The sequence below is a fragment of the Vombatus ursinus genome, unplaced genomic scaffold, assembly GCF_900497805.2.
Source record: "Vombatus ursinus unplaced genomic scaffold, bare-nosed wombat genome assembly UNPS02007822.1, whole genome shotgun sequence".
Taxonomy (NCBI): Eukaryota; Metazoa; Chordata; class Mammalia; order Diprotodontia; family Vombatidae; genus Vombatus; species Vombatus ursinus.
The window spans coordinates 1,749,227-1,761,284 of record NW_020947600.1 but is presented as its reverse complement, the minus strand read 5'-3'; the positions used below and the strand labels follow the sequence as shown (position 1 = coordinate 1,761,284).

Here is a 12,058-nt window from a genome sequence, read left to right as displayed (position 1 = left end):
TGCTCTTTCCTAAGTAGGCACAGGGTTTTCACAAAAACTCTACCCGTTGTTGGTGACTTACACAAGTTTTAGATCAGACGTGTAAGGAGCCAGAACTATCCATATTTCCACTGCCTGGTGCGTTTTGGCCTTCCCCCAGAAGACCTGCTCGACTTGTTCATTGTGTAGGCCCACTTTGGGGAGGGAGGAACCCCAACTGACTTTGGGCCAGGCAAATCAATCAGTTGGGGTCAGGTCACCTAGACTCACTTTTGTCCCCAATCCTGCCACTCTGGAGCTAGCTAGGCTTCTCCTATGTTCCTTCCTTTGCACCCAAATCTGTAGCTCTTACATCATTATGCTTGTAACTGTTTCACTTCTCAACACGAGGTGGGGGTAAGGTACTAGTCAATAAGTCAAGTCAACAGTACTTACTAAGCACTTAGCTCTGTGCTAGGTACAATGCTAAATGTTGGGGCTATAAAGAAATGCCAAAAAAAAAAAAATAGTCCCTTCCCTCAAGGAGACTGCATTCTAACTGGGGAGACAACGTGCAAATGACTACATCTGTACAAGGTGCATGTACCTCTCTCTCTTTCTGTGTGTCTCTGTCTGTATTTATCTGTCTGTCTGTCTCTGTGTGGGTCTCTATCTCTATATCTCTTTCTCCAGGGTAAAGGGAAGGAATCTCAGAGGGAAAGCACTTTGCATGGGGAGGGAGTGAGGGGAGACCAGGGAAAGGCAAAGGCATTATTTAATAATGTACAGTCAGTGGTATTGATTACTGCCTGCTGCCCCCTCCCCCCATTTAGCCTGGAGAAGAGAAGACTGGAGGGGGGAGTGGGGGAGGAAGAGAAATGATAGTTATCTTCATAGACATAAAGGCATCTCAGAGAAGAGGAAATAGATTTATTTTGCTCGATCCCAAAATGTAGGACTGAGAACAGTGGCCTTAAGTGGCAAAGGAGCAAATTTGGAGTTTACATAAGGGAAAACTTCCTAACTATCTAAAAGCGGAACAGTTTGTTTCCTAAAAGTGGGTCCTCCTCCCACACTTGAGGTCTTTGAGGCTGGATGTTTGATAGGCAGGTGTGCCTTAAAGGGAATTCCTTTTTCACTATAGCTTGGTCCGAATGGCCTCTGAGATCCTTTCCAACTTCATGATTCTGATTCTGTGATTCATGTTCAAAACAGAGGTGATCTGAACCAACCGAACTGGACCAAATAAATATAAGGCAGTCTGCCTACTGTGCTCGTTATGGGGATGGGATCTGAACCCCTGAAAGGAAAAGACCATGTCTTTGGGATCTGGACCCCAAAAAGGAAAAACCCTGGATTTTCCCACATTGCCAAATCTCTGGCTTTCACCTGAGGCTATTATCCTATCAACTGGCCTTTCATTGTGGCTATGCCCAATCTCCCAATTCCATTCTGTTATCTCCCAATTGCCCTGGCCACTTCCTACTCTTAATCCTATGTAGATTCCATTCTCCCTTGGCCACGTGGTTCAGGGCCCTGGTATTCTGCTCACCTCAGTTTACTGGCCACTCCCATCCAGATTCTCCAGTCACCCCAGACTACTTGGCCGCTCCTGGATCCCCCCTCAGGCTTTCTGTATATAAGGTCCATCTTGTCTCCATTAAGGTGCTCAGATTCTTAAAATCTAGCCATGAGCTCAAATTCTCAATATGACAAATGTTCTAATAAACCTTGTCTTTGGCTGAAAGAAGGCTTGGGTGGAATTCATTCGAGCAGAACCCACTGTTGTGATTTTGAGGTCCCAGCACCCCTGAACCCCTAAACCTCAATGCTAGCCCCACTCAATTGCACAATCCAATTTGAATAGATAGGAGTCCCCAGGTGGCTCTTTCCTGCTCATGTCACCAGTCAGATCACAACAGGACCAGTGGGATTGGGTGGAAAGGGACAATTCCAATATCACTACCTCATTTTAAATCTAAAAAAGAAAGATGAATTGCAGGGAGATGCCCATACCAAGTCATACTTAACATCTGTCTCTAAAATTCAGCATAAACCTTGTTCCAAAGCCCCAGATCCAAGTTGTCTAGAGGCGAGAGCTTCAGCCTTCTCCAGTCCCCTTTGAGCCCCTCCTTTGGAGGGACTGACTTCAAACAGGATTCCTCCCTCTGGACTCTCCATGAGCATAGCGTGGAGTCCACTAAGAAGAGTCTCAAATCAAAGCACTTTGGGACAAAAGTTAGGCTTGTTTGGCCTTTAAAGCCCTCCATAACCTGGCCCCTTTCTACCTTTCCAGTCTTCTTACACCGTACTCCCTCCTATGGCTCTGCATGCTCTTCGATCCAGTGACACTGGACTCCTGGCACACTACACCCCAACTCCAGGCATTTTCACCAGCTGCTTCCCGTTCCTGGAATACTCTCCCTCCTCATCTCCAACTTCTGGCTTTCCCAGACTCCTTCATGTCTCAAAGTCCTATTTTCTGCAAGAAGCTTTTCTAGGCCTTGATCTTTTCTCTGACATTATTTCCAGTTAATCCCTTTACATACCTACTTATTTACATGTTGTCTCTCCCATTATATTATTTTTTTTTAAGCCAAAGACAAGGTTTATTAGCACACCGATAGAGGTGGGCAAGATATTAAGGAATTTCAGCACTGGCCAGACTCTTAAGTAATCTGAGCATTGGCCAGACTCTCATGGAAGCTGAGCACTTTAATGGAGGCAACTGTGGGGACAGAGAAGGGGTCTAGATTAAGGGCGGGAAGTGGTTGGGAGCGATTGGGAGGTAATAGACAATGAAGGGTAAGACTAGGTTAGAGGTAACTGAATTGTCTCCCATTATGTTATGAGCTCTTTGAGAGCGGGACTGCTTTTGGCCTTTCTTTGTATCTCCAATACTTAGCACAGTGTCTGGCACATAGAAAGGGTTTAATGAACACTAGTTGACAGACACAACAAGTGGTTACAAAGCGTCCCTCCCCGTGATTTCCCAGTTACAAACTGTTTCTCTCTGTGAAGCTCTAGTTACAAAATGACCTTCCCTGGGACTTCCCTGGGCACTCATGGCTCTAACTTAGGCTCTCATCGCTGGGCAGAGACCGGACATACTGACCCTAGAAGGAAATGAGGCTCACGAATAGCCAGAACTGGATGGCTCGAGATCTGCGATCCCAAAACAGACTTTTCAGATGCCCCAGCGCTCCAGGTGCGCCCGCACTTGCCACTGGATCCACCCTTCCCCTGCACTACGTGATCCCGCCTGCTGTTTCACTTCTCTGGGCGCCCCCCCTCCTCCCTTCCAGATCCCCGCCTCCCCAACCGGCGTTGGTCGGGTTGTTTCGGTGGCGGCTGGGTTGCGTCACGCTGGGAAGGAGACACCCGCGTGTGGCATGAAGGCTGAAGGCTGGGGCCGAGCGGTGGACGCTCGCAAAGCAATAAACAGGCGACCCCGGGTGGAGCCGAAGGCCGCCCGTGGGCTGTGACGTGAGATCCTCCGGCCAGACTAGCTCCGCGCCGCCGCCGAGTTCATGCCACAGGGCGCGGGAGGAGGCTCCCTGCTAAGCCACTTCTTCCCGACGGGATGCCGGACGCCGCAGCCCCTGGCACCTCGGAGACCCCCATTGTGGGGAGCGCAAAGCCCAGTGCTCTGAGCGAACTGACCCGCTACCGGACCTACAAGCGGCGATGGTTCTTCCTTCTGGTCGTCTCCTTGCTCAACTGTTCCAATGCTATGGTGCGGAGCCGGAGGGAGGCGGGAGTAGGGGAGAAGGGGAGGCTGGTACCTTGGGCCAGGAGCGGGCTGGCTGGGCCTGTCTTCAGAGGGACCTCAGGCTCGAGCTGGGGGGGCGGGCGGGGCGGAGGCACTCACAGATTTGGTCGGATTGGAGACCAGCGAGTTCTGTCTCATGCTGTTCTGTTGGGATGTTACGGCTGTTCGAAGAAGCAGAAACAGAAAGCAGTCCATTCAGGCCCCTTTTTTAGAGAGGGAGAAAGAGAGGCCCAGAGAGGGGAAGGAACGTGCTTACAGGGCTGGGATCCCAGCTCTCTGGCTCCCAGCTATGGCCACTGGGATGGAGTAGCAAAGGTACCTTCTGAGGCTCAGCAGCGCAAGCTAAAATGTGGAAGAGGAAATGCCATAAGAAGCCCCCAGAAAGATTTATATGTGGGACTTGGCATGTATCTCTATTAAATTTCATTCTGGTCTAATCTGGACCTGTGATTTCAGCGATAAGTAGGTGTGAGGCAGATCCCTCTGCCACCGCTGATTCAGTAGCTATCTTGTTATAGAAATGAGTCTTATTGAGGTGCCTGGGATAGTAAGAGGCTGCTGCTACCTTCTCAGGATCACACAACCACCAAATGTCAGAAACAGGCCTTGAACCCAAGGTCTTCCTGACTCCAAAATCGACTCTGTCCACTATACCATGCTGCTCGTATAGTCTGAACCAACTTTTCTTCTTTTTAGAAATCCAACTTAAATTATTGGCCCTCTGGGAAATCTCCCCCATCTCCCCTTTGGTTTTTACCTTTCCCCTTCTGACCTTACACAGATCTTTGCCTTGTAACTCTCTAATGCACTAAGGCAGCAAGAAGCCTAGAACCAGGAAGACTCATATTCCAGAGTTCAAATCTGGCCTTAGACACTTACTAGCTGTGTGACCCTGAGCAAGTCACTTAACCCTGTTTGCCTTAGTTTCCTCATCTGTAAAATGAGCTGGAGAAAGAAATGGCAAATCACTTCAGTATCTTTGCCAAGAAAAGCCCAAATGTGGTCATGAAGAGTTGGACATGACTGAATAACAACATGTACTAATCTTGTGATAGCTAGTATTACAGTTCTCCTCTTTCTTTCTACTAGAATCCATAAGGTCAGAAACCTAGGCTTATTTCCACACCTACCCTGCACCATATTCAGTATATATTAGGTGTTTAATGGATATTTGTTATGGGCATGTGGAACCTTTATAGGCTCTTGGCACAACTGAGGAAGATTTCCTTCTTCTTCAGCCTTGCTAAGGCATTACTGGAGAAAATTTTATTTATTTATTTATGTTAGACTCAAACACCAGAACACAAATACAGAATAGAGAAAAGAAAAAGAAAAAATATATCATAAACTTAAATATTGGAACTTAATTACAAAGTAAGAAAAGAAAAAAAAGCATGTCATGTGCATAGCAGAACATAAGAAAGGATTCAAAATATGTAATGATAAATTTTCATTTCAAGAAAGTCTGTATGATAAATACTACACATTGTGTTGAGAGTTTTCCATCTTTTCTTTGCTTCTTTGTAAGTTTTCTTTTGTTCTCTGCTGTGCACTTTTTTAACTTTGTTCTTTTTTTCCCTCCCCACCCCCCCAACGCATTGAGTGTGGATATATTTCTCCATAGCTATATACATATACATATACATATATATATATACTCACATATATAGACATGTACTTTCCCAAACAAATTCTACTCTTGATCTTTGTTTTTATATTTGCGCATATCTCTTGTTTCCTATCCCTCCTGACTCCTTTACTTCTACACTGGATAAAATTTTAAAGTGAAGCAATGCATCAGAGGGCTTGCAGTGGGCTGTGTGTGTGGGGGGGGTGGGGGGGGAAATGTGTTGATTTGTTTTTCAAGCATTGTGGGCATTGGAAGGTGGGGAGGGTATCAGAAGGCTGTCGGTGTCTGGGCCTTGCACATGTTCTGTTCCAGAGGAATTTCACCCTAACAATAGAGCCTTGTCAAGACTTGGACTGTCTCAGCGTCTCCTCTTTAAGACTAAGATCCTTTCCTCTCGTAGGTTGGAGCAATACAGTATACTAATGTAGCAAACGGTTTTCTTAATCACATACCAGCTGTGCAAATCACATACAGAGTTTAGATGAGATATGGCCCTTGCCTTTAAAGGATGAGTAGAGTGTGCATATAGCTTAGAGACTGATAAAAGTACCATGTGAGGTATTAAAGCGGGTGTTGAGAGGAATCCAACAAGGAAAGAAAAACTATCTGAAGAAAACTGGACTTTAAAAGGCAATTAAGAACAGAAGTGATAAAATGGGAGGGGTCAGGGAAGGGTGAAGAGAAGATATTCTAGTCCTAGGGAACAGTATAAACAAGGCACAAAGTCATAATGTGACATATTTGCTGGGGGTGGGGGTGGGGAGGAGTAGACAGTCGGAAGTTGTCCATTACTAGAAATCCACAATTAAAGAAGTAAGGGAAGAGATGGCTAATCAAAATTAGCGTTTCCTAATCAAGCACCACTATTCAAGTCTCAGAATCTCCCAGGCAGCAGCCAACTAGGATGTCAGGGTGTTTTCTTGTGTGTATGTCAACAATATATAATAAGAGGGGAAAGATAGGGCATTACATTATGGAGGTCTTTGAATACCAGGTCAAGGAAGGCAAACTTGAATTAATAGAGTAGTAGTTCTCTGTCTAAGGAAGATTAGTTTGGAAGGAGAGATTGAAATGGGGAGTGGGGGTGGGGGTGGGAAGGGGACCTGTCAGGAGATTCTTGCATTCAGGTCACCAGGTAGGCTTTAACTAGAGTTTGGCATTTGGAAAAGGGAGCAGCTGATAGAGATGAGAGATGTACAGTTAGAAAGTCACGGGACTTGGTAAGTGGTTTGTGTATTGTAGATGAGGGAGAGTGAGGAGACAAAAATGCTGAGCCATAGACAGAAATGGGGTGAAGTTGGAGAGAAGAGCATATATTTAGGGGGAAAGAGAATAAGCTAATCTTTGGACATGTTGACTTTAAGATACTGATGGGAAAGCCAGGTGGAGATGGATTAGAGTAGGCCAAGCTTATGCACTGTTCCTTCCTTTATCCCAAGCCTTGGGACTCCTGGTACAAATCCTGTTCTATCCACCCTATGCTAGCAGATCTCTCTTGTTCTCCCCTGTGCCCACCTCTCTTCTTGGCCTTTCCTCGTCCTTTGCCCTCCATCACTCCCTGCCCCTACCTTATCTAGGAGACTTTGAAATGATTGACCCCATTGCTACTACTCACAAAAAGCCATCCAACTCCCAAGAGACTTATTCCTTCCACACCTAACCTTCGCTGATACTATCAACTTGGCCTCAACATGGTAGTAGGAGTGCCAGGGTAACTAGGGCCATCCCATCCGTTGCCCAAGTTCTACACCAAAGTAATTTATTCTCACTGGGTGATAACAAGGGTGTGGTAACAGAATTTCATTATTGAGAGCTCATGAATCATTAATCCTTTTGGAGTGTGTGGCTAGGAGTGCTACTTATTCTTTCTAAGACTTTTTTAAAGTTTAACTTCCCGGAAGGGTCAGAGAATGTGTCTAATTACGACCGACTTTCTCCTCTTTGGATAGCATAAACTTCAAGTTAACATCATTACCTTCTCCCACCCCCAACAGAAAGATTTCTATTTTGGCCTAACTCTAATTTTGGAGCTAAAAGATTTGGGTTCAAATGCTGACTCTACTGACCCTATTTGACCCAGGATGTCACTTAACCAACTTACACCTAAGTTTCATCATCTATTAAATAAGTGGCTTGGACCTCCAAGTTCTCTTCTAGCTAACTACCTGAACTATGGGTTCATACATCTTCAGGACAAAAATGTACTGTTATGTCACCCAGGGTTTTCATTGGCTGTCTACCATGCTTGGAACTCTACCTCCTCATTTCCATCTCCCAGTTTTTCTGGCTTTTTTCAGGTTTTAGCAAAGTCCTTCTGCACAAAGTTTTTCCCAGTCCGTAATTTTAGTGCCTTCCCACTGACATTATCTCCAGTTTATCTGTATCTCATTTGTACATAGTTGTTTGCATATTGTCTTTTCCATGAGATTATGAATTCCTTGAGGGCAGAGACTGTCTTTGGCTTCTTTTTGTATTTTTGGCTGTGTAGTGATACGACTTTATGCAGTTATCCAAGTAGTACAATGTCTGGCACATGTTGTACATTCATTTCAGTCTTATCTGACTCTTCATGACCCCTTTAAGGATTTTCTTAGCAAAGATACTGGAATGACTTGCCATTTCCTTCTCCAGCTCATTTTATAGATGAGGAAACTAAGGCAAACAGGGTTAAATGACTTGCCCAGGGTCACATGGCTAGTGTCTGAAGCCAGGTCTTCCGGATTCCAGGCCCAACGCTCTATCCACTGTGCCACCTAACTGCCCTTTGTCCATGTGCCCACTGCCTGGCACATAGTAGGTGCTTAATAAGTACTAGATAACTAACAATGAATGAACCCTTCATTCTGCCTCTAGGATATTCTTTCTTCCCTGTTTCTTTCTTCCTTGAGTCTTGGGTCAAGTACTCTGTCCTTCATTTCTCTACGTACTCTGCATTAGGAATCTCATTCACTCACTCAGCTTCAGCTATCACTTTTACACAGATGACTCCCATACCTCTATACCAGACCTGGTCTTTCTCCTGAGCTCCAGGCCTGCATCTCTAGTTACCTTCAGAATGTCTTACTATACCTTATAAAGAGTGTTGGATTTGCATGCTTCTGACCCTTATCTTGCTACTTACTATGTGAGTAGTTAGTTATTCACTAGGACTCAGTTTTCTCATTTATAAAACGAAGGGCTTGGAGCACATTACCTATAGTTCTTAATCTATAATTTTATTATCTCTACCTTGATCTCCTGCTAGTTTTTCAAAATCAGTATGTCCTCGATGGAAGAAAGCTTGATGGAACTGGAGATGTTTAGCCTAGAGGAAAGAAGATTTGGTTGGGGATGGAGTGGGGAAGGCACAATGGCTGTCTTTCAAGTACTCAAAGGGCTATTATGTCAATTGGATGGACGCAGATTTTGGCTCAAAATAAGGAAAAAGTTCCTAACAATTTTGAGTTGTCTAAAAGTGAAATGGGCTGCTTCTAGGGTTTAGTTTTTCCTCAGCCCTTTAGGGGCAGAATGACCTTTGTTCAAAATGTCATGGAGGGATTCCTATTAGGGAATGGTTAGGAACTTTTTAATCTCCCTTCCAACTCTTAAGTTACCTCTTCAGACCAGCTGCCCTCTTAACTTCCTCATTTCTTTTGATGTCTCCTCCATTCTCCTGGGCTCCTCACTTCAGAGTCACCTCTGACCTTTCCTTCTTCCTCTCTCCCCATGCCATTTTGGTTTCCAAGTCCAGTTGTTTCTTTCACCACAATTTCTCTCATATCTATCCCTTCGGCTCCACTCAGCCGCTCTGTTTCAGTCCTCATCACCTTACACCTGGACAACAGTGTCATCACCTTCAATCTCTCCCCTTCTCAACTCTTCCTACTCATGATGTCAGATGGAATGGTTAATTCTCTATCAGTTTCAAAAACCTTTAAATTGCTTCCCATTGACTAGAATAGAACTTAGCCTGGCATTCATAGGCTTCCATGATCTATTTCTAACTTTCTCCTTGGCCAGTCTTCTCTCCCACTGTTTACCTACAGAAACCTTTCAGCCACATCAGGCTCCTCATTTCTTTTCACCTGTCAGGGTTATTTCCCCTCCTTACGTTTTTCTTCATGCAGTCCTCCTTGATCGGAGTGCCTTCGCTCTCTTCTTTCCCTCTCTGAATCCTACTCATTCTCCAGGAGCCAGATTGTCCCACCATCTCCATGCCACCTTCCCTGGCCCAGCCACCGACCCTAAAGCAGAGGCTGAATGCCCACTCATCAGATATGATATAGTAGGCATACTACTAGATGGCTGCCATGGACCCTTCCAACTGCCAAATTGTGTGAATCTGTAATTCATAAGCAACTGTCACTGATTTCCATTAAACCTTTGATATACTTCAGACCCACATTTACACTAGAGCAGGAATAAGCCATATTGTAAAGGTAACAAGAGTTTTGGATTTGAAATCAAGGGACCTGTGTTCAAATCTGAATTCTGCTATTTGTTGTGTGACCTTATCTTTGGCTAGTTACCCTCTCTGGCCCTTAATGTCCTCATCTACAAAATGAGCAGGGTTGACTAGATGATCTCTGAGGTAATTCCCGAATCTAAATATATGATCACATTTTTGCCTGGCCTTCCTTTCTGGGGAAGATATGTTTTACCACAGACTCTCACCTTCTTCTTGGTCCTTCCTCAATCTCCATGGGCCCTACCTCCTTGCTAATTTCCATTGTTCTTTCCCCCCCCCCCCATGCATACCAAAATACCTTCCCTGCCTCCCCTGAACTGGGCCTCATGCCTATACAGGATGAGAGTTTTAATGCACCTAAATTGAGAAGGTTGGACTAGATGATACCTAAAGCCTTTTCCTCCTTACTTTGTTTTGTTTTTTGTTATTGTTTTTGTTTTTTTCCTATTTTTGGTAATTTTTTTATTTTAAACTTAAATACAAAATGAGAAAAGAAAAAACATTGCCATGTACACAGCAGACCATAAGAGAGGATTTAATATAAAACAATAAATTTCCATTTCAAGAAAAACCTGTATAATAAATACTACACATTGTTTTCAAAGCTGCCCAGCTTTTCTTTGCTTCCTTGTTGTGTTTTTTTGGTTCTCTGCTGTGCACTTTCTGCTGTCCTCTTAACTTCTTCATTCCCACTACCCTAAAGAAGGCTACAATTAAGCATGGATATATATACATATTCATAGATATCTATAAACACACACATATGTAAAACCATACACATATATGTAAGGTAGTATTATGCTTATTTCCTCCTATATTCTGTTTCTCTGAGGGTGGATAGCATCTTCCTTGATAAGTCCAAGCCTTTCCATGTTTTTCTAAATCAACCAGCTCATCTTTTCCTACACCACATCAGTATTCCAACTCAATCACATCTTATCTGAGAAATTGTCTATGAAAGTTTTCCCCCCAATTTTCTGCATTCCTTCTATTCTTGGCTACATAGATTTTATTTATACAAGAAAAATTTTAATTTAAAATAATCAGAATTATTCTTGTTATACTTCAGCAGTGCTCCCACCTTACAATATAGTTTAAAGTCTGATACTGCTGAATCTACTTCCTTTACATCTTTTCCCCTGGTTTCTTTGAAGTTCTTGAACTTTTGTTCTTCCAAATGAACTTTGTTATTATATTTTTCTAACTCAGTAAAATAATTTTTTAGTAATTTAATTGGGATGACATTGAATAAATAGGTTAGGTAAAATTGTCATTTTGAAAATTACATTGACTTTACTTACCCATTAACAATAAATATTACTTCAGTTATTTAGATCTGAGTTTATTTATATAAAAAGTGTTTTATATTTATGCTCATTCAGTTCCTGTGTGTTTTGGCAGGTATACACTCAGGTATTTTATACTGTCTAGATATTTTAAATGGCCTAAAACATATTGAATAATATTGTTGACATATTTAGATTAAATCTATTTTAACTTACACTTTGTCTGAGATCATGATTACTATCCCTGCTTTTCTACATATTAAATTTTACCCCTGCCCTATCCCTCCTCACTGCTCTGCTTTACTTCTACCCACTACCATTCCCTCCTATTCCTTAAACTACTCAACCCTCCAAGAATCCCTCCCTTCTCCTCTCCCCCAACCCTATCCCCTTGCTGTCTTATTTCTTTTTGAATTTAGAAGCCTTTTATACCCTTCTAGATATATAGGTTGTCCCCTTTTTAACCCATTCCTAATGAGAGTAAGGTTTCAGCACTACTCACTCTTCCCCTTACTAGCTTCTTCTGTATCAATTTTTCTATTTATATCTCATTTGTATGAGATAATTACTCCTTTTTATCTCTCCCTACACAATTTTATTTTATTTAGAATCACCCCATCATACCCACTCTTTCTTTTCAAACTACCCAAATAATGATGACAATCATAAAAGCACTGATAATATTTTCACACATGTGAAATAAACAATTTGACCTTATTGAGTCCCTTATAATTGGTCTTTAATGTTTATCTTATATTTCTCCTGAATGTAATATGTCAAATTTTTCCTTGAGTCCTGGAGTTTTTGTGACAAAAACCTGAAAAATCTTTGAGTTCATTAAATGTTCATTTTTTTTCATTCAGGATTATAATTAACTTTGCTGGGTAAGTTACCCTTGGTCATAACCCTAGCCCTTTTGCTCTACAGAATATAGTATTCCAAGATCTATGGTCCTTCAATGTAGT

General features: G+C 42.9%; 1 protein-coding gene across 1 annotated transcript in view; it reads left to right on the top strand.

Moving 5' to 3' along the window:
- The first annotated feature begins 3,333 nt into the window (after nt 1-3,333).
- The window catches only part of LOC114034002 (solute carrier family 49 member A3-like), a 56,045-nt gene continuing 47,320 nt past the window's right edge, over nt 3,334-12,058 (top strand). The window contains exon 1 of the mRNA XM_027849647.1: nt 3,334-3,694. Coding sequence (XP_027705448.1) covers nt 3,542-3,694 — 153 coding nt within the window. The 5' untranslated portion in view covers nt 3,334-3,541. The remainder of the gene's footprint in view (nt 3,695-12,058) is intronic.